This window comes from Sitodiplosis mosellana, unplaced genomic scaffold (genome assembly GCF_009176505.1).
Source record: "Sitodiplosis mosellana isolate CC-2019 unplaced genomic scaffold, AAFC_SMos_1.0 Smas_scaffold_6170, whole genome shotgun sequence".
Lineage (NCBI taxonomy): Eukaryota > Metazoa > Arthropoda > Insecta > Diptera > Cecidomyiidae > Sitodiplosis > Sitodiplosis mosellana.
Window position 1 is genome coordinate 2319918 of NW_022601411.1, and position 21233 is coordinate 2341150.

Below are 21233 nucleotides of genomic sequence, written 5' to 3' on the forward strand. Positions count from 1 at the left end.
TGTGCAATTCATTTGGTTATTCGTGATGTCCAATTCAGTGAGTTGTGGATATGAATCTTTGGTAAGACCGTCTAGTTGCGTAAGTTGGTTTTCGCTCAAGTTAATTTGTTTTAAACGTAAGAAAGCATATGATGTGAAGAAGTTCAATCTTGTTAAATTGTTGCAGGAAACATCAAGGTACTTCAACACAGCTTTGAAAATTCCGAAGGGTTTAACATCAGAAATCGATAAATTGGTGCGTCTTAGCGAAAGCCATGCAATATCTTGGGTTCGATTAAATGTAGTTTCGTTCAATTTTCCCACATAATTTCCAGAAAGATCCAGATGCCAAAGTTCTGATCCCAAATGTTGTATGATTTCAGCTGTATTTTCAAAATTGTTATCGGCTGCGTCAAAGAACCGTAACCCATTTAAAGTATACCTCAGTAAAGACACATTCAACTGCTTCAATTGGTTTCGTGAAATGTCTAAATCTTCAACATTATGTAAATTCACATCGAAATGTTCCAAATGTGTGTCTGACAAATTTAACTTATAAAAATGCCGAAGATGTTGAAATGTGCTGCGATTCAATGTTCCGATGATATTTTGAGAAAGGTCCAATTCTCCCAGATCTGATCCGAGACTGTGTATGATTTCTACACTGTTATTAAATTGATTTCCAGCTGCATTAAAAATCCCTAAATTACGCAAAGATTTCGAAAGTAAACTGATATTCAGTGTTGTTAAATTGTTGTAAGAAATATCAAGTTGCCTCAGTTCGTTAAGATGCTCGAAGGGATTAGATTCAGTGAATGAGAGACTTGTATCACTTATATATAAACCTATCAAATGGCTCAAACCCTGAAATACTGTCTTATTCACCTCGCCCAATATGTTTCCACCTAAATCCAGGTACAGAATCGATTCTCCCAACAATTCTACGATGCCTTGCGGGTTCTGCAATTGATTTCCGCTGATAGAGAGACCGCGTAAATGTTTGAAATCAATCTTGGGATATCGAAGCTCATTTTTGTTGTTTGCATTCTTGAAAATTATTTCTTTTTCAATCACAGCCCATTCCATAGGGTTCGCACAAGATAAATCGAACTCAGTAACATTTTCGAACGACACGTTTATTGAAGTCACGCCATTTAATAACTGTGTTATGACACAATCTAATATTTCGATTGGATTATTTTTGAGGTTGAGTGTTTTCAATTTGGAATTCTTTATAAAAGCGTCTTTTGGAATCCAATCAATTTTATTATCACTTAGATCGAGTACTTCTAATCCGGAAAGTCCACTAAATAAACCCGAATCTATTCTTCCGATTTGATTATGCGAAACGTTTATTATTGATAGCTTTGACACTATTAAAAATGTCAATTTATGAATATCCTTGATTTGGTTGTGTGAAAAATCCACTTCCTTTAGCTGTGTTGTTTTGTAAAATAGATGCTCGTGCACTTCCGTTAAATTATTGTAAGACACATTAAACCGCTTCAAATATTCGAAATTTAAATATATTTGGTCAAACTTCGTATAGTTCGAAAACGAAATGTCCAACGTGCGCACATTTCGATACACATTTAATCGGGTCGCGATCCATTCGGAAGGGCAGTTCTGAATTTTTAGCACTTCCACAGAAGAATAATCACACTCATTATGACGAACATCAAAAGATTCATTGCAAACAATGTATCGTGATTCATGATTGTGACTAAATACAACAGCAGGAATCAGAAAACAGCCATGCAATCCTTTGGCCAAAATCAGAACAAACGCGCAAGCTATAACAAATCTCATTTTGTCAAACAGGAATAGTACACGAAAGTCAACGTTTTCAGATCGAATATAAAACTGAAGCAGGAATCTCATTTATTGTTCCCTTTTAAATATTTCAATTTTAATTAGTAGAAAAGGCTTTCGTTTATCAATTCCAAGCGAAGCGGTTGTTTGATAAATATAAAAATGTAACAAGTTGAAAACTCAGTGACTGATTTCTCTTTTCTTTATCTTTTCGCCAAAAGAGTGGCCTTCAGCTAAATGTATTCGTAATGCTCAATTTTATTTTCCAAAAAAGCTGATAAAATTTTATGCTTGCGTTTTTAGAACCTTCGGGATTTCCGTTTGTTTCGTCCATTCAACGGTTCAGATTTGAAAATAATTTTTAAGAAATCTACTTAAAATTGATATCACAAGTTTTGTGTTCGCTTCCGGCACAAGAATTGACTTTGTTGAAGTTTTTTTTATTGATATACATTGCATGAAAATTATTTTGGTTTTTTTCTTCGAAATTGTTTGATGTTAATAACTAAAGTGAAATCATATTTTTTGATAAAACTAATGCAAACGTTTCTCATTTTGATGCTGAAGAACTGAAGAAGGAAATACTAAACGTGTGATTCAACAGAGAACTGTTGAATAGACGAAATAAACGAAAATGCCTTAGATTCCAAAAACGGCAGCATAAAAATTTATCCGGAATATTTTGTAACATGAAATTGAGCATAACGAATATACTCAGTAGAAAGTTCCTTTCTGACGAAGACAAATTGAATTATTCATCGAATTCTTAACTTGTTACATTTTTAAATTTATCAAGCAACAGTTCCTCTTGGAATTGATAAACGAAATTCAAGTGTTAATCTCAATGACAGTATCGTGAATTAATTAAATATTGGTTTATGCTTTGAATAGCGAGATTCAGTCGGTTTTGATGACGAGGTTGTTGCGTTTAATGTTGCAGATGATTGACCGAGTAAATGAGTGACTCGTGAATCCTATGAATGCTTGGATGTCTTTATTTGCTTCGATGATTGGAATACCGGTAGCTTCAATTTCATTCGAAATCAATCGATGGTCATGCTCATTATGCTGGCTCGGTTGCTTTTTTATAAAATCCACCACAAAATCATCATTTTTGTTCATCTTTTGCTGTTTTTGCATGGCTACTGCTTCAAATTCAAAGTCAAACTCGCCAAAATCAGAATCTTTGGAAATGCGTATTCGTTTTTACGTTTATCAATCAAATGAGATTGAGATTGGATTTGTGGCTTCTCTTGAGATTTACGATCATGGCTTTGCGATGAACGATACGGTTTCCCGTATACTTAATCATTTGGTCTTGAAAATTTCATTTTTCAGCTTATTCAAGCGATTTTCATAAGCAGTAAATGATTTGGCAAAGTTGTTGCTGTTTTGCCGCGCTCGGTTTTGGCTTCCTTTGCTCCTGTTGGTATCGGCAAATCTCTGCGATTGGCGTTTGTATGTTTGTTTTTTATGTTTCCTTTCTTCTCCGATTCAAGTACGGTTCGTGAGTGAAAATCAGCCGATTGTGCCCGTTGATCGGCAAGACATTGAGTGTGCAACCGCTTTACGATAGGCATTGCTATTGTAATCTTTTTCCGTTGCCTCGTAAATATTTGTCCTCTAGATTATGTTATCATTGTTGATTATTTTTGACCGACAACATGAAAACAATAACATATATGTAATAGGAATCGACATCAAAGCGTTCAAAAAACTGAGAGAAAAAATGTTTGTTTGTTTGCTTCTGTTTGGAATTGATTTGATGCGCAAAAATACAAAAATGTTCACAATCGAAACGGTGTTTGACAGCTATGGGAATATGAGAATCAATCATTTCAGATTTATCCAAATAATAATGCGCGAACCAAAAGTCATAACAAACCATAATCCCATCCATTTGTGTTGTGGTGCATGCAAATTTCAACTGAAATATCCCACAATTTGAATTGGCTAAGTACGTTCAACTGCATCTACGCGTACTTAAACTTACCGTGTACTTTAAATGGGCAAACAGTGTACATGTGACTTGCGGATCTCGATAGGGATGCAAGCTGCATTGATTTTGACATTTCGCTTCGGCGTTTTCTTTTTTTTTTGTTTATATGTCTCTCGCTCTATATTAAAACTGTGTGGTGTGTATAAAATTCATGGTGCGACAATTATTTCGGATCTATTCAATTTACATAAGTGAAGTGAGTCAATTGCAGCGATGTCGAAGAAAAAAGATTTCGAAGAGCAGCTATTGGAAGCCAGTGAGTGATTATTTTAATTGAAATTTATTTACAAATCCGGATTCAATTGAATGGAAAAAAAAAGAAACGGTTTGCTGTATGCATATTAATTTGTGTTAATTCCTCTCCCAAATAGATACGGCATTGAGACGAAGTCGAAAAATGAAAAAGAGTCGTCGAGATAAGAGTGATAGTGGCAGTAATAAGCATACGGATTCGTTGCTTGCGACCGATTCATCGATTGATGGTACTAATGATGCGGTCGATGTGGAAGAGGATTTATGTGTGGTTGAGGTGCCAACATCTGCATCCGAACACAATCAAAGTGTAAGCGATTCGAGTTTTGTGGAAATGTCAGCGGCTGAAAAACTAAAATCACAATCAAATAAATCGAATGCCGTTCCAACGTCAATTGGTGCGGCAACGACACGACCAAATAAAAAACGGCGAACACGTCGCGGTAGTGGGACATCAAGTGAGGAGGAACGATGGCTTGATGCCATTGAATCAGGGAAATTGGAGCAAGTTGATGACGAATTGAAGAAAATCAAAGATCCAAAATTAATGACCGCACGGCAACGTGCCATGTACGAGCGTAGCATTGAGAAAGATCCATCGCCCGGTGGTGACAATTTGATGGCACTGCCAACTGGCTACAAAGAAAAAGTGATGACTGCCGAAGCCCTCGAAAAAGCCCAATTGAAATCACAGAAACGAAAACAACTGGCCGACGAGAAACGTGAGAAAGACAAACGCAAAACCATGGATCGACTACTGAAGAAACAAGAGACAAAATCGACCAAAATGGCAAAGAATAAAATGGTCAAAGTGATCGTTCCAGTTATATCATACAATCAGTCCATTGAACACGGTGCATCACTATCGTATCCAACCAATTTTGAGTTTCCAATGCAGGCACAAGTTGCACAACTGCCACCATCAATCGTTTTATGTGCCATTTGCAATGATACTCGAAAACGATACAATTGCTCCAAAACAAACGTTCCACTGTGCAGCTTCAAATGCTATAAATCCAATCAAAGGCGCCAAGAAATCACACGCTAGCACATTGATCGCAGTGAGAGAGCGAGAGAGCGAGAGACAGACAGAGCAGAGAGTGAGAAAGAGAGAAAGTGAGATAAACAGAGAAAGGGACATAGCTCCCTTCATTGCAGAGAGACCTCAACAGCCATTCGTTGAGCGGTGTAAAAATTATTTTTTTAAGTAGATTTATTTGGAGCAGAACAAAATTTCGGATAGTCATAAGTAGCGAACAATAGAACAGGGAAGAAACATTAGCTTGACTCAAAAATGCTATTTCGTTTTTTTTTTTTTAACTCATTCTTAGTCTTTCATCTTTATAATAATTATTATATTTTATTGGTTAGGATTTTTAATATTCTATTTGTTTCCATTTTAATTTACAAAACATTATGAATATATATAATACCTATTAAAGTAGTTCTTTTTTGACATAAAACAGAATACTCTTTCTTTTTTTTTTTCTCTGGATCAATATCATCTTATCCTCGTCTATTCTTCACTCACCATCTCGTATTCAATTTGTTGTTTTGATTCATCTTTCGCTCAGTTCTATGCATAAATAAAATAAATGTTCGTCTTCTCCGTTTCTTCGTTAAAAAAAATAAATATCAAATTTTCGTCGATGGAATTTTTTTTTATATATGCGCATGACGAGATAGAGGTGAGGAGAGTATTGCAAAAAAAAAAAACGAAACGCTTAAAATCTATTATTCAAATCGGCAATGAACACTTGTCTATCTCGTTCATCGTCGTCATTTTGATGGGCTTGGTTCGTTGTTGGTGTGATGGTGTTGCACTTGATTCCTCTGCGGTGAGTCATCAATGATTTTCTTCTTCTTTTTCTTCTTTTTGATGTGTTTTACTTTAACTGCAGATGATGATGTGGTGGTGGTCTAATTCATAAAAATTTTACTTTCTAACAGGCGATCTAATAGTGTTTTCTTGGCGGTGTAATTGGAGGCAGATGATGGCCACATCGTGGAAAATTGGGCGGTACTGGCGGCAAATCCGACTGCGTACCGATGTGTATGACCAAATTCATACCAATCAGAATATGGAACAAAAAATGACAATGGAACAACCAGAAACCTACGAACAAGAGAAAAATTATTTAAAAAAAATACGAAATTGAATTGAAGCAGGTGAGATATTTGGTTTTAAATTAAAAAAAATTTTTGGCATTTTAATTAGCAATTACATTTTAGAATTTTATTTCCATTTTTTATTAAAATTTTAGAAATTGCATGTACCTGGATTATCCGCTCGGAATCGCAGTACAACGTAACCGTTGTTTGGCACAGCTATTGTGTCTTTCAATGGTGGTTTAGCGAATTGTCGATGCAATAAACCCTTACGATCCCATTCCAGCGCATGTTTCAAATTAATCTTTTTGATATTCGCATCCGGCGATCGACCCATACCTATTACACTGAATGACGTCCCATGCAAATGGAATGGATGACTCAAATTCGTTTGTTGAACTGTAAGAGAAGAAAAAAATTGCCATCAAAATCATTGAATCGAATCGAAGAAAAGTGAAGGAGAAGCTTCACTTTCCTTCAAGAAAAAAAATTGAATATGAAAGTTGATGAAGTTGAACAAGAAAAAAAATAGTAAAAACAAGAAAAAAGTTCATAAAAAAATTAGAAAGAAAAATTTTATTTAATTATTATTCTAGAAAAAATTAATCAAATTTTTTTTAAAAGAAAAATAAAGAAAAAGCGAAAGAGAAAAAAAAATTGATAATTGAAACAAATCATTGATAAAAATTTCTTCCATCGACAGTTACCTTCATCGACGAGAACAACTTCAACGATAGCATTGAGTGGAATGTCCACGGTGTGTGTGCACATGCAGTTGAGTCCACAATCGGGTGGACGATTGTCACCGTTACAAAATTGTTCGGGTGGAATATCTTCCATTTGCGACAGCATTGGCGACGGCGGCGATACATATGAAATTTCATCAATTAACGAGATTAAATGATCGCCGCCCGGCGCAACCAAGAATCGATTGTATGTATTTGGTCGGAACAGCTCATCAACGCGATAGAAGAAGAACCGGAATGGAAGAAAGATTTTCACATCTGGACGCTCCACCAGAACGCCCTTGTCATTTTTGCGTGCATTCTTCAAATTGCTCACACATACCGCATCCGTACGCTTTCGATCGCACACTGCATCGAGTGGATTCAACACCTAAAGTGTGTGCGTTTTTTGTTCAAATTTAAAAAGAAGAAAGAATTATTATTTAAAAATTCAAAATTATTTTGGGGAAAAAATAGTTTCATTTTTTAGAAACTATTTTCCGCCACAAAAGCAAATCGACTGTAAAATGGTCAAAAATCAACTGAAAATCTATATACAATTTTTAAAAAAATTGTTGAAGATAATAGCTGTACAGTATTTACATGAGAAAGAATAAAACATGTCTGTTTTTAGCCCAAAAATAAGAAAAAGATCTGGAAGAAAATGCTATGTACAAAGGAAACGGTTTGGGTTTGGCTAAGAGCTAAGTGTGTTTGTGTTTTTTTTTGTTTTGTTCTGTTTTTTTTTTTTTCTTTCAGGAAATAGATATATTTCAATATACAAAATAATAAATTATTTACACTTATGACATACGAATTTAATAGGTATCGCTGCTGCTGCAATTTTTTTTTTGTTTTAAATTTCAAACGAGTGTGTGCGGTCGTCCAATATTTTGGACGCTGTGGACTTCCTTTGCCATTTTTTTATATAATTATATTTATAGATTTATATATTAATCAATTCGCCGATTTGTGTTTTGCCTAATGTGCACCATTTGAAGACATTATTGTCGTCACTTTTTTTAAGAAATTATTTCTTCATCATTTGTTTCATGTAACTTTGTTGTAAATCAATTTAAATTATATATTTACTATTATTAAAATAGTCTAGATTAAGGTAAAGTACATTTGATTATTTTGCATTTTTTTTTTTAATATTAAATTATGAGTAATTCAATTGTTCGTTTTTTTTTTTTTCCCCAAAGAAAACATTTGCTCTGTGTTTGGTATTCACTTTTTTGTTTGCCGAATTCGTATGGAACTTGAAAATATTCATCATGGATTTTGAAGAAGAGAACATTGATTTGGAAAAAATTGTCTTAATGTTTGATGATCCGTAAACGGTTAATTGGATCGGGATTGGTTAACAATCATGAGAAGAAGAAGAAAAAAAACAAGAAAATGCGGAAGTGGCAGTGATTTTTTGATGGGAAGGGTGGGTAAGTAAAAATCACAAAATGTGCGCTTAGTTTCAGTCTGTCTTCAATTCCTTTCTTTTTTGTTTTGCTAATTGTGAGGTGAACTTTTACGTCAGAATTTTTCAATAATTGTTTCAGAATCGAGGATGCAACAGAAACATTTCACAACTCAAACTAAAGAAACATTTCAGCTGAAGCGAACATTTTTTGTGTGTTTTGAGAGAATGTTTAAATTTTGTTTTCTTTGCGTCGGAATGTAATTACGGGGAAAAAAATGAGAATTTGAATTTTTGAATTTTTTTCAATAGCATCCAATTTTTCACAAGTTTTTGAACGTTTCAAATCAATTACAATTTTTTTCGATTTCCCATCATAGACAATCTCGAAACTTCCCTATTTTTTCGATTTAATCGATTAAATTATGGATTTTTTTTCCCTAATTTTCTATGTATTTGCTTTGAAAAGTGTCATCAATGAAGAATCGTCATCATGATGCCATATTTTAATGCCATAAAAAATGACGTCAAAAATTAAAATGAACGAAAAAAATTGTCCAGCAAGAAATATAAATCTTAAAATCGAAATAAGATTGAATTCGAATTCGTTTGTTGCGACAAAAAAAATTTCGTTGGTCAATTTCGAAGTACGATTTCATTCAAGAAATTTTCTTGACTTCATTTCAATTTGGGAAGCAAAACGAAAAAAAAATCGACGTATAAAAATATGAATCTGAAATAAATATTGCGTAGGAAATTTAAAAATCAAAAAAAACTTCATCATAAATCATAGAAAACCATTGGCTGTAAAAACTTATTGTCTAAAAAAATGTGTACACCAAAAAGTGAAGAGTTTCATTAGAGCGAATGTAATAAATGGTTATGTGGGATAAATGGTATTAAGAAATTCTTTAATTACATTGGACTTTGTTCAACTTTTGTTTTACTTTTTCTTTCAATTCCCCCCAATTTGCAAGTTTATCATTCCAAATGATCCCAAATTTTCCAAAGTGGTTTCAAATATGCCACGGGTGTATATAGACAGAAATAGGCTGCTTCGCATGCAAATGAGAATAAGAAAATAAAATATGATTGAACGTTTTGTACAACGCACACACAAACAGAACCATCACCAAATCTCGAGCGAAATTCGATCGCAATAGCGCTCATTTTAGCGACTCATCGTTCAATGTGCATTCAGCCAAGTTTCATTACGAGTCTCGTTGCTTTTGGTTTGAATGTGAATATGGTTATTTTGAGCTAAATGTTTATTTTAAATGCTACACAGAGACAAATCAAATGAAGTGATTGGCCGGAAGGAGCTGCACTAAAGCGCGCCGCACATTTTGAAAAAGCGAAAGAAACGAAAGAAATTATGAATACAAAGTAATAACGGAGAGGAATAATTTTGGCAAATGATTGAAAGGATTTAAAAAAAAAAAAGGTGTTTGGATGTAATTGTTTTCGGTTCATGTGCTGTTTTTTTTCTGAGGTGTTGATGTTTAATTAATTGGTATTGGCGGCGTGTGATCACCACATGTTGGGAAGCTGGGCGGAATTGGTGGCAAATCGGACTGTGTACCGACTTGCAAGATTAAATTCATTCCAATGACGATGTGGTAGAGGAAATGGCAATGGAACAACCACGAGCCTAGAAAAAACGCAGAAGAAAAACACACATTTTAATTTTATCATTGGTTCGAATTTGGATTGAACATAGGAATTTTCCTTTTCTTCAACGACTGCCAATGTCTTTGTCTCTGCTCTCACCTGGATTGTCAGCTCTAAAACGTAAAACAACATAACCATTATTTGGTACAGCTATTGTGTCTTTCGATGGTGGCAAATTGTATTGTCGATGCAATAAACCACGACGATCCAAATCGAGTGCATGCTTCAAATTGATCTTCTTGACATTTGTATCCGGCGATCGGCCGATACCAATCACACTATAACTATAACCGTGCAAATGGAACGGATGACTTAGATTTGGCTGTTGAACTGTAATGATTCAAAATTTTACGAAATTTTACTGCATTAGTTTTTCAATTTGGAGACTTTTAAATTTATTTTAAATGGAAAATTCATTTTTTCTTCGGAATGGGCAATTTTTTCCATTTTTGTTTGAATGAATCAATGTTTCATTTGAAATGAATCTTTTCGAACATTTTTCAAATAAAAGATGACAAAAATTTGAAATTCAATTTTTTTTTTTAATGAAATTTATTCATTGAGCTCCGTTACCTTCGTCAACCAAAACGATTTCGACGACTGCATTGAGCGGTATATCGATTTTGTGTGTACACATGCAATTGGTGCCACAATCAGCTGGTCGATTGTCACCATTGCAGAATTGCTCCGGATTGATGTCATCGTACTGCGACAGAAGTGGTGCTGGCGGTGACAAATATGAAATCTCATCGATCAGAGAAATGACATGGTCACCGGTTGGTGCGACTGAAAATAATAGAAGAACGGCATTTTAATCTCTATTACACTTTGAAATCAATCAAAAGCCTCGAAAAAATTAAATTGAATCGAATTAGAAATAAAACTTTTATGTTTCATTCATTCTTTATTCAAGTTTAGGTTTTATTCAGTTTTCTTTTTTAAGTTTAATTGAAGAATTAAACAAAAGAAATCATTGAAATATTCAAATTGAAGCGCAAAAAAATCGCTTTCCATTCAATCAAACTTACCCAAAAAACGGTTATATGTGTTTGGCTGGAAGAGTTCTTCGACGCGATACAAGTAGAATCGGAATGGCAAGAAGATTTTAACGTCTGGTTTCGCTTGCAAAATATCTTGATCGACGGCCAGTGCATTTTTCAGTTGGCTAACGCAGATGGCATCGTCCCGTTGTTGATTACATTGTGCGTCTAATGGGTTCAATACCTAAATATTCAACATCGATTGTTATGTTAAATCCGGTTAGCGAATCGACCGAATTAAATTTCACCGTCGTAGGCGCAAAATGTGCGATTTTCGTAAGAAATTCAGAAATTTCGGTGAAAGTGAATCGTTTAAATTTATTGATTAGGCCGTAATCGCACAATCAACAAAAAAAAAATGAAAGAAAAAAATTGGTTTTGATTCAATAAAACGCCTCAAAATTCGTCAATGATGAAAATGTGAAAGAAAAAAAAATGTATTTTTTTGTCTCTTTTGTGATTCCTGTTTGATGTATTGCAATAATAGTCTGTAGATGCTGGCAATTTTCATATCAATGACTCACATTCTCGGTATAACAAAACCAAAAATAAATAAATCGTATAATTATGCTAAGACAAATAAAAGGAACGAAACTTCAACTCACGGTTCGACTTCTTGCCAATACACACAATAGATACGTTTGTGAATTTCAATGTCTTTTTCTGTGTCTCTTTTATTTGTTATCTGGAAACTTGAAATGTATTTAGATTTGTGCCTACAACACACAAAAATCGGCCTACAATGCTCTTTCGCTTTCTTTTGTCCAAAAATTAAAAGAAAAAAAACAACAACTATAAATCGATTCAGCTGACAACAGATACGCAAACTGATGTCTCGTTGTTCATCGATTTGCATTTATAAAATGGCATACGAACACAAAAAACCGATCGACAAAATACAATTTTATCATAATAAAATTTTTGTTTCAATAGAAAAGAAAACTTAAGAAAGGAAATACTTTAAATATATACAGGAAAAAGACAGAAATGAAGACAAATTGCGAAAAAATTAAAATTATTTACACATTGTATTGAGAATTGGAAGTGATGAGAGCGAGGCAAGGTACAATCGAATTGAGATATTTGATCGATGCGTACACGCGACACTCACTCGGTGTGTGAGGGGGGAGAAAGCAGACAGAGTCTACCCTGACAGATAGTTGTATTTACATCATATTTACATGAGTTCTTTCTTTTTTTTCTTGCCGTAGTATTTACATGAGTTCTATGTACAAAAGAACATTATTTGATATCTTAGATAGAGTCAGACTTGTATTTTTTTTGTTGCGTAGTATCCTTCAGGAAGTAGTAGATAAAGGAAACTTGTTTCGAAATTGTTCAGTCGAAGATGAGTAATTAATGTTCGTCTCGTTCATCAGACATTGGATGAATGCTGAGGAATGAGCTGGAATTGTAAATGTACTTACGACTCCTTGTGGCAGACCGACATCATAGGTTGGCGCAACAGCCGTTGGTTGATATGGCCCGCGAGCATAACGAAGGATGGCCAATTGTTGGACACGTCGAATACCACATTCACCCAAACCACGTGCCTGTATCCAATACGCTCCAACTGGTTGATCAGCATTGATTACGAAATCGTATCTTTCACCTACATTTTTCGGAAAGCCACCAAAGAAAATAACCAAATTAAAACGCGAACGTGATTTTCCCATTTTGAATGGTGAGATATAGAGCAAGAGTGAGAAAATGAGAGAGAAGAAGATAGAGAGAGAGAGCAAGAGAGAAAGAGCAAGAGGGTAAAAAAAGAGACAGAAAGGGTACAAGCAATCACAAACCGGTGGTCTGATAAAACTAAACGCACAATTTTGCGGAACATGAGAGCCAACTGGCTAAATTCAAGTGGCGGCGCTGCTAATGACCTTGACATACGTGGCATTAGTGCCTATTAAGATCAATCTCTACGCATTGTCTCAATCGAATGCAGGTTTTTATTAATTCATTTCATAAATCTCTCGGCTTGAGACCCTCATATAAACGAACCACACACACACACACACATACGCGAGACAACAAACGATCGAGCGAGCGAGCGAGAGAGAGAGACTGAAAAGTGAGAGCTATTTTACAAGCAATTACAGGCAGTTCACAAATTTATTGAAATGCTCAATTAAATTTAATTTGGACCAATTTGTTGTGTGTACTTTTTTACGCATATATCGATTGCTGTCGCATTGGTGATTTTTGCTTGCGAGGACATTACAAACATATGCTTGGCTTTCTATTCAATTTTTTTTTCTCTATCTAAACAAGCCGTTTTTTTTTTCGTTTTCATATTCAATTAGTCATTTGTTATGATATTTTTCTACCTGTCTCAACCTATGCGCAATTGCTTTTTTTCCTCCCTTTTCGAACGGAAAAAAGTGCTATGAAATAAATCGATTTTTGATTTGACTGCATATTTCCTTGAAGCAGTAGCTGCCAAATGCACGCATTGAGAGTTGTATGACGCAGTTTAAATTATATAATTGAACCAATTCGGTTTTTTGTTTGTCTCTTTTATGATGACGGTGTTTAAGACAAGCAATAACAAAAACTGGACCCTTTCAATATGAAGTATTGATAAATGAGTTATTTTGTCGTACTTATTTATATTAAATTGGACAGAGGAACGAATGGATGGATAGAACGAAGGGAAAGAAATGAACACTTGAATGGAATTGGTTGGTTCAACGAAGAGAAGAAAAACAACTCGAACTTACCCGAAAATGAGATAATGGTGTTCACTTGAACGGGATGCACTGGCTCACCGTCAGTTGCAATTATTGTCAAGCCATGACCTTCGAATGTGATTTGAGCTGGACAGACAGACGCAAATGCATTAATTAAGCGGAAACGGTATCGACGGCCCGGTGTCATTGTGAATATTTCGAGCGGTGTATTTGTCATGAAACCAGTGTTTGGATCACGGAATTGGCCACGACCATTGATCAACATCGATTCGGGATCTTGTCCAGTGTTGACGGCCAAACGGCCAGGATAACGTTCGGCCGCATCTTCGTGCAACCAATCGCTCAGCAGTACAATGTGTGTGGTCAAATCAAAATCGTACAGATGCGAATTTGGATCACGTGATGGTGGCTGACGCACGATCAAACTGCCATAGAGACCGTCGATTTTCTGTAATCCAGTATGCGAATGCCAGAAGTGGGTTCCAGCATTTCCGGTAAATTGGTATCTAAGTGAGGAAAGAATAGACAAATGGAAATTGCATTTAGATCAAAGAATTCAACCGTTGTTTTAATAACGAAATTTTATCGACTTTTGTCATTTGACTTCATTTTTCTGCACTTCAAGAGCAAAAGCCGTACAAAAGAATGGCAAAATCAATATTTAATCGCTGAGTTGTCAAACGCCAATGACTGAATGTTTGAAAATGCTTTTCTTGGATTCAAGCTTTTCTTTTGCTAACCACTGGTAAGATGGTAAGTAACTTGAAGTAGCTAATGCTAAATTTTGCCTCATAAAGCTCAACATTTCAATTCTTCCTGTGTGGGCCTAGCTCTCAAAAGTGATGTAAAAAATGACGATTTTCTTTGATTGCCGATTTCGATAAGAAAATTCAATACCTGAAAGTGTTTCCTTGTTGAATGGGACATTGTGTAACAAACGGGACACCATCATAATACTGTGAGTTACGTTGATGGATGCCGTGCCAATGGATCGAAACCTCCATACCTTCCATATGGTTTTCCACATCGACAACGATCTTATCATTCTCGCACACTTGAATGCTGGGTCCAGGTATCATACGATTGGCGGTCAAAATACCACGTTCAACGCCATCGGCCAGCACACACTGGCAATGACTCCATACGGTGTTTGTTGCATTTGGTGTACACACTTGACATGCGCTGCAAAGCAAAGAAGAAAAAAAACACATCGAAAAATTATGTTACGAAATGGAATTGCGATTCGAAAAAAAAAAAAACGTAATTAGAAACCATATCATCACCAAATATGCATACGTTCCGAAAAATTGTGTTGCTCGTTTCTCGCTCGATCGGCGTGTATGTTTTTTTTCTGTTCGTTTATCACAATGTGTCGATTGGTTCAATATCATTGGTACGTTCAGCAATGGCCAGCGCACAAAAATAGAGCTCGCTACCTTTTAGTTGTAATTAACGGAAAAAATTACGAAAAAAAAGGCAGAAACGAGATGATATGTCGTAACTGAGCGTTACTTCAGGGCCAACCACAAATGAATTTACCGTTTGTTTTGTGTGTTTACCGCGTGTTTGGCTCTTGTTTTTTGTTGTTGCCTGATGCCGCTGCCGCTGTTGTTGCTTTTTCTCTTCTCTTTTCCCAGTCAAATCATATGTATTTTTCGTTTCATTCGCATGTTAAGAGGCACTTTTTCATTGGCAGAATGCGATTGTGGCTTGTAGCGAAATCGCTCAAAATGAGATACACAACAGCAGCGGCGGCAACAGCACATAAATATCTTAATTGTCTAATCGTTGCAACTAAAACCCATAGATTTATAACAAACAAAAAGCGGCGGCAGCAACAGGCAACAATTCCGAAATAATTCATATTTGATGGCATAAAAGTGCTTGTTGCCGTGTTTTTCTTTTTGATTTAGCGCTTGTTTTCTTGTACTTGTTGCTGCCGTGTTGTTTGTATTCCTTTTTGGAATCGTGCGCTTGGTCCAGTTTTGGAATTGGTCAGCTGCGTGTGTCACTGACATCAAAATGCTGCTGCTCTTTTGCTCTCGGTTTCGTTCGGATGAATTTTTTGGAAAATTATGACTTCTGCACGTACAAACTTTAAATTGGCCAAAAGAGAAAAAAAAAATGTCTAATTCATTGGCAAAGTCCATTCACAATTGGAATACATATCCATTTCATACTCATGAAATAAATACGTCTTACAAATTGACCGTTTAAACTGAGCCAAATGAAAGCAAAAGTTTCCGAATTTCGCTCAGTCACATGAAACAAAACAAAAAAACGATAGGAATCACGCACGGCATGAAACCAAAACTGTTTATTATGTATTGCCTTTATTTTTCTTTCTCTTTGGCGTAGGTGCCGGCGTACTTCTTCGAAGTCAGTCGCAAGACGGTTGTTTCTGTTTTTTTTTTCTTGAATGGAATCGTGAACACACATAATCGAACCCATTTCGTGTATATATTGGACACTGACATTGACCGCATTCATGTAAAAATTACGCTAGCGAACGTCGGACATCGTTCACGTTCATCGCATCTAGGGCCCATTACGGGTGAGAGCAAATCATGAACTCGACCATTGTGATCGTCTGATCGATTACACGTCGGAAAGCGTAAGAATTGACAAGTTGAAAGAGAGAAATGGAACGACATTGAACTGGTTGTTGTTTTTTCTGAATTCAATGTGAGATTCGCACATTAGTTAAACGAAGCATCCGTTACTAATTATCAAATGTATGCATAATTCTGGTTTCCATAATTTGGTTTCAAAAAACGAATAAAAAACGAAGCAAAGATATGATTGTACTTACGCTCCCAAAACGGTGTAGTATTCGAGTGTAAAATGATAGTAACATATTCTAGGTGGTTCACCTTCTCGGCAGGCGCGTGCACATTCATCGGGTGCGGATAGATTTGGATTACGTCGTAATTCAGCCGTTGCACTGCTGGCAAAGTCCAAATGTCTGTATGGCGATTTTGGATTGGCTGCCGCAAGTGTTGCTCCAAGTGATGGATTAATTGCAGCTGCAACACCACCAATTTGGCTGCTTCGAATGCCCGCTGGCCGTGGGATGCCACCGCTCAGCGATGGATGTGTTTGAACTAGACCATGTGTTGCCGAAAAAAAGTTATTGTCCAGCGACGCATCAGCGCCGGGCGTCGTTATATGTGATCGCCACCATGATTCGGCCGTTGATTGATCTGATTTATCTGTTGTGTCTGCAATGCAAGAACGAGAGAGAGAGAGAGAGAGAGAGAGAGAGAGAGAGAGAAATAGAACGGTTATTGCCAAAGATTTCTACACACACGGATTTTGTTCTGTTATTTCTGTTCAAGGTGATATTTGTCATTCTCTTGTGGCACACACGCGTGCGAGAGAACGCCAAAACAAATCTCACGTAATCTAGAAGTAAGAATTTAATTGGATTTTCTGTTTGAGCACGGAACAATATCGTAACGTTCAATTAATTAAAGCGAGAACAACGCAAGATATATGTTTTACATCTAAACAATGCTCATACATGATGGTTAACATTTATGCAAATTTTTGCCGCTATAATCTTTTCCGTTGCCGCCACCGCTGCTGTCGTTATTCGTCTATTTCATGACTTAATAATTGAAAAGGAACAACAACAAAAAAAATGGGCGAAAAAAATGAAATTATAAATTAAAAAATTGCAAACTTAAGAAATGGTAAACGAATTAAAATGCGAACATTCACTCGTGTGCGCGGCACCCTCAATTGCACACGCGAGAGAAGAAAAAAAAAACACCATTTAAACAGAGATTTCACACCAGCCGAAACGTTTAGCCCAAAAAAAACTTTTGCTTCAATTATTTTATCATTGTGTTTTGGATTTTTCCACTTTTGTCTTGCGCGTTTCATTTTTCGTGTGTTCATTTCGGCAAAGTCAGAAATAAATCATTGCAGTATGCATTGTGTCCCAAAAAAAAAAACGAAAATTAGCGAAGAAAAAAAACAACAATGTGAACCGTCGAAATGAGAAGAGAATGAATGAAGCGAACAATGATCACATGAGACGAGATAGAGAGACGGCTGGGACGTAATTTGAAATTCAGCCTTCCACAGCTGAATTATGAAGGAACAAGACAGACAAATAAAAAAGCACACACACAGCTAGCTAGCGATTTTATGACGAAAATGTCATAATCATGTTAAATGCGCGCGCTCACAGTGTATGCGGCACGGAAGAATGAATTCAAATACCTCTGTCTCTCTTGGTGTCTATCTAATGCTCTTTTTTTTCGTCTCTAAATGGCATACATATATACATACATCTCGACGAAATCGAGCGAGTACGCGCGCATGCCAGACCAACCGCCCGCCCGATCACTTGCTTGGAACAATGCAAAAATTACATATTGGGTGAAAAGAAAAATGCATTTGACGACAACGGCGCCCGCCACAACAATGCATTCAATCTGTCTAAATACTTTATTATGTGTATGACAGACCCAGAATTGTGACATTACCGCACGAATTGTTTTTTTTTTTTTTTTTTTTTTTCTTTTTATTATCAATTTCGTATGATTTCGGTGGGTTTATTCAATTATTGTTCTATAGGTTGTCGGAATACGCAACACTTTGGTGTTTCGATGCTTTTTAATATTTCTTCAAGTCATTTCCAACTTTTTTCTTCCACATTCTAAGCGCATAATACTTGATATATGCGAAAGAATCAGAGGAAAAGAAAAAAAAAGAGCAAACAATTCAATTGGATGTTGTCAAAGCGTCCATTTGTAATAATCTTCATCGCTTAGACGACACACTCATGTTTTTGTTATTCTTTTGATAGTTTTTTGTTGTTCCATCAACAGTGTCGATGTTGAGTATTCATTCCAATGAAAAAAAAGCGTTTTTGAAAAAAAAAAAAAAAAGCCAGTTGGTTCCACTAAAAAAGCGCCACTTAACTTCAGAAAAAAACACTCCGTCGACAATGTTGACTTGATATAGAGAAAAAGGTTGGTAAAGAAAAAAGTCAATAGATTTCATACAAAAAAAAAAAAACAATTTTTTTTCTGCGGCCAGAACAAGTTTAAATGCGATGACTATGTAAGAATTTTAAATACAGCTCATCATAACGGTATTTGATCGTTCGGTCATAATTCTTCTTGGAAAACGTGTTTTGGTAGGCCGGTTACAGGCGTTTCAATGTCTTTATGCTTTGAAATTGTATTTTGTCAACATCACATAATCGAAGAAGAAAGAAAGAAAGCACACAAGCAACAGAGTCGAAACGGTGCTGAATAGTTCGAAGCGATTAAAATCATACAATATCGTTGTTGTTTTGACGTTCTATAGAAATATTTCGTAGGCGTATTGATTTGGTCTAATTGAAAATTAAGCATGAAATGGAACAATTAGAACAGAATACACAAAAGGCATATTTTACACAATTTCGAAGAAAACAAAGTAACAATTGTTTTGATCCAACAACAACAGCCACAACATATTTGTAAACAAACAATTGCTTCGACTTCGACATAATCATTTTTTTCTCTTCATTTTTTTGCCGTAATGTGTGTTAATTTCGTTGAGAGCTCGTGTGAGTGAGTGAGTGTGTGTTTGATTGCATTTTGCATGCGTTAGATGGATTAATTCAGTTTTGAGTCTATTATTATGTTGCAGCTCGGCGTTTGTCGACAAATTTTAACATTCAACTGATGACGGTTGTTTAGTCGCTGTCTGTGTGTCTATTGCACGCTAATTTTTTTCCATATATAATTTCGGTTTTTGACGAATTGATTGATTAAATTGGTGAAAAATATGAAATGATTGTGTAGGAAAACGGGCAAAAAGCGAAAACAACTCAAAATTGTGCACAACAAATTGCAAATAGATAATTAAGCTGCAACTGAAACAGCCGCAGCAGACTGCAGCCACCGTCATTGTTGTCGAGCACTTCAAAAGCCGCGCTTAGGCAAGCCATTTTACGAATGCATCGATGATTCGCGCGTAATCCTATTAATTTATCAGTTTGAGTGAGCAATGAGCATATGTTCATTCAAATTATTCCACAAAATCCATTTATGCGCGCTTAGTGCGCGTGTATTTTGTAAGGGAAAAACGCGTGTGTGCAACAAATCAGCAACAGCAGCAGCAGCACATGACGTTTGAATGTGGCGAAAAGAATTTCGTGCATTTGTAAATTCCGAAAAAAACGCACACACAACAACAGTTGATTGAAGAAATCTCGGGGAAAAATTATTAGATTGTATTTGATTGTATTATTCAATCGACACACGGAATATTCGCACATAACTTTTCCACATTTGGCCTGTGTGCCATAGTACACATTTGAGAGACGGTTTTCGGTGCTGCTTTTTTCATTCTGTTTGCCACCTAATTGTTTTCAGCTGTTTTCATGTTTGGCTTCTCTCTTTATTTACGGTAAAAACATTACGCGAATAGAATACAGACCTAACACACACACACACACACACCGATCCAAACTCTGTGCACCTCCGAATGCACATGCATAACTATCCATCGCGTATTGCACCTATTTTTTTTCTGACATTAAAACGCAATTTTCATGTCTATTATTGTTATTTAATAAGAAAGAAAAGAAAAAAGCTAAAAATATTTTTAGAATGAGTGAAAAAACAACCGAATCTTGTGTGTTGAAATGGAAAATGTGTGTGTATGCGGCCGTGCGCGCGCAGCTATTAAAGAATTTTGCCAACGAACGAGAGAAGAAAAAATAGCGTTGAACAAATCAAAGCTGTTAATTCTAGTGTGATAAGCCGTTGATTATGTTAACCACGAAGCGCATTGAGGCACGCGCATTTATCGGTGAAAATATCTGAAGAAAAAAACAGACCTGCACTCAACAGAACGAACGAAAAAAAAAGAACAATGGAGTGTTTATTGATTGCGTGCGCTTTGCTTTAAAGGGAAATCACTTTTTTTTTCCATAATAATCTATAGCGTTGGGTGTGGACGTGCTTCAGTTGATGTGTATATATCATTTTTCAAGCAGCAATTTAATTAGACAGTTGGAATAATCCGTTAATTGTTACTGTCCGTCGCCGCTACTGCGATCATCTTAATCGTCTCCCATTTGATTATTTGGGTCAATCGCGCGTGTACTATTCGGCAGGCCACCGCAATCAGTCGCCGTGATAAACGAGCGAAAGGGAAACATTTATTCATTTCCTAATTCCAGCGCCTACCGGCGCTCATGTCGAAACCCACCAATTAGCACTGCGATTTGTTTTAGTTTTTCTTTTATATAAGATTAATTTCGACCCGATTTCAATTACTGTAATCAAAGCGAATAAAAAAAGGATTTTTAATTGCGTTCATCTGTTCTGTTTGATCGCCAGTTCACCGATGATTAATTGAAACAAAAACCGTTTTTACGCAATTCTCTTTTGTTTAGAAAGAAGAGAAAAAAAAAAAATTAAAAATGCAAGAAAAAGCCTTGGAAATTGTAAGAATCATATATGATGAGCGTGTAATCATCATATGGGCAAGGGTCAGGCGCACGGTAACGTTACCGACGTTTTTCAC

General features: G+C 35.8%; 2 protein-coding genes across 4 annotated transcripts in view; one reads left to right on the plus strand and one right to left on the minus strand.

The window, feature by feature from the left end:
* The first annotated feature begins 3865 nt into the window (after nucleotides 1-3865).
* On the plus strand, nucleotides 3866-5505 carry LOC129575830 (INO80 complex subunit B). The gene is made up of 2 exons (XM_055459935.1): nucleotides 3866-4046; nucleotides 4162-5505. The coding sequence occupies exons 1-2, from the start codon at nucleotides 4004-4006 to the stop codon at nucleotides 5088-5090; spliced, it is 972 nt and encodes a 323-aa protein (XP_055315910.1). The 5' UTR covers nucleotides 3866-4003; the 3' UTR covers nucleotides 5091-5505.
* Nucleotides 5506-5877: 372 nt separating this feature from the next.
* The window catches only part of LOC129575829 (uncharacterized), a 62790-nt gene continuing 47434 nt past the window's right edge, over nucleotides 5878-21233 (minus strand). The window contains exons 2-10 of one of the 3 annotated variants that reach the window (XR_008688837.1): nucleotides 16507-16915; nucleotides 14592-14876; nucleotides 13725-14200; nucleotides 12429-12613; nucleotides 10990-11185; nucleotides 10535-10747; nucleotides 10061-10291; nucleotides 7480-9941; nucleotides 7135-7267 (exon numbers count right to left, since the gene is read on the minus strand). Coding sequence is in view for 2 of the 3 variants with exons in the window: in XM_055459932.1 (XP_055315907.1) it covers nucleotides 5998-6158; nucleotides 6320-6550; nucleotides 6859-7267; nucleotides 12429-12613; nucleotides 13725-14200; nucleotides 14592-14876; nucleotides 16507-16915 (2156 nt within the window). In the remaining variant the exon portion in view is untranslated. The other 2 variants (XM_055459934.1, XM_055459932.1) reach the window with 2 other exon arrangements.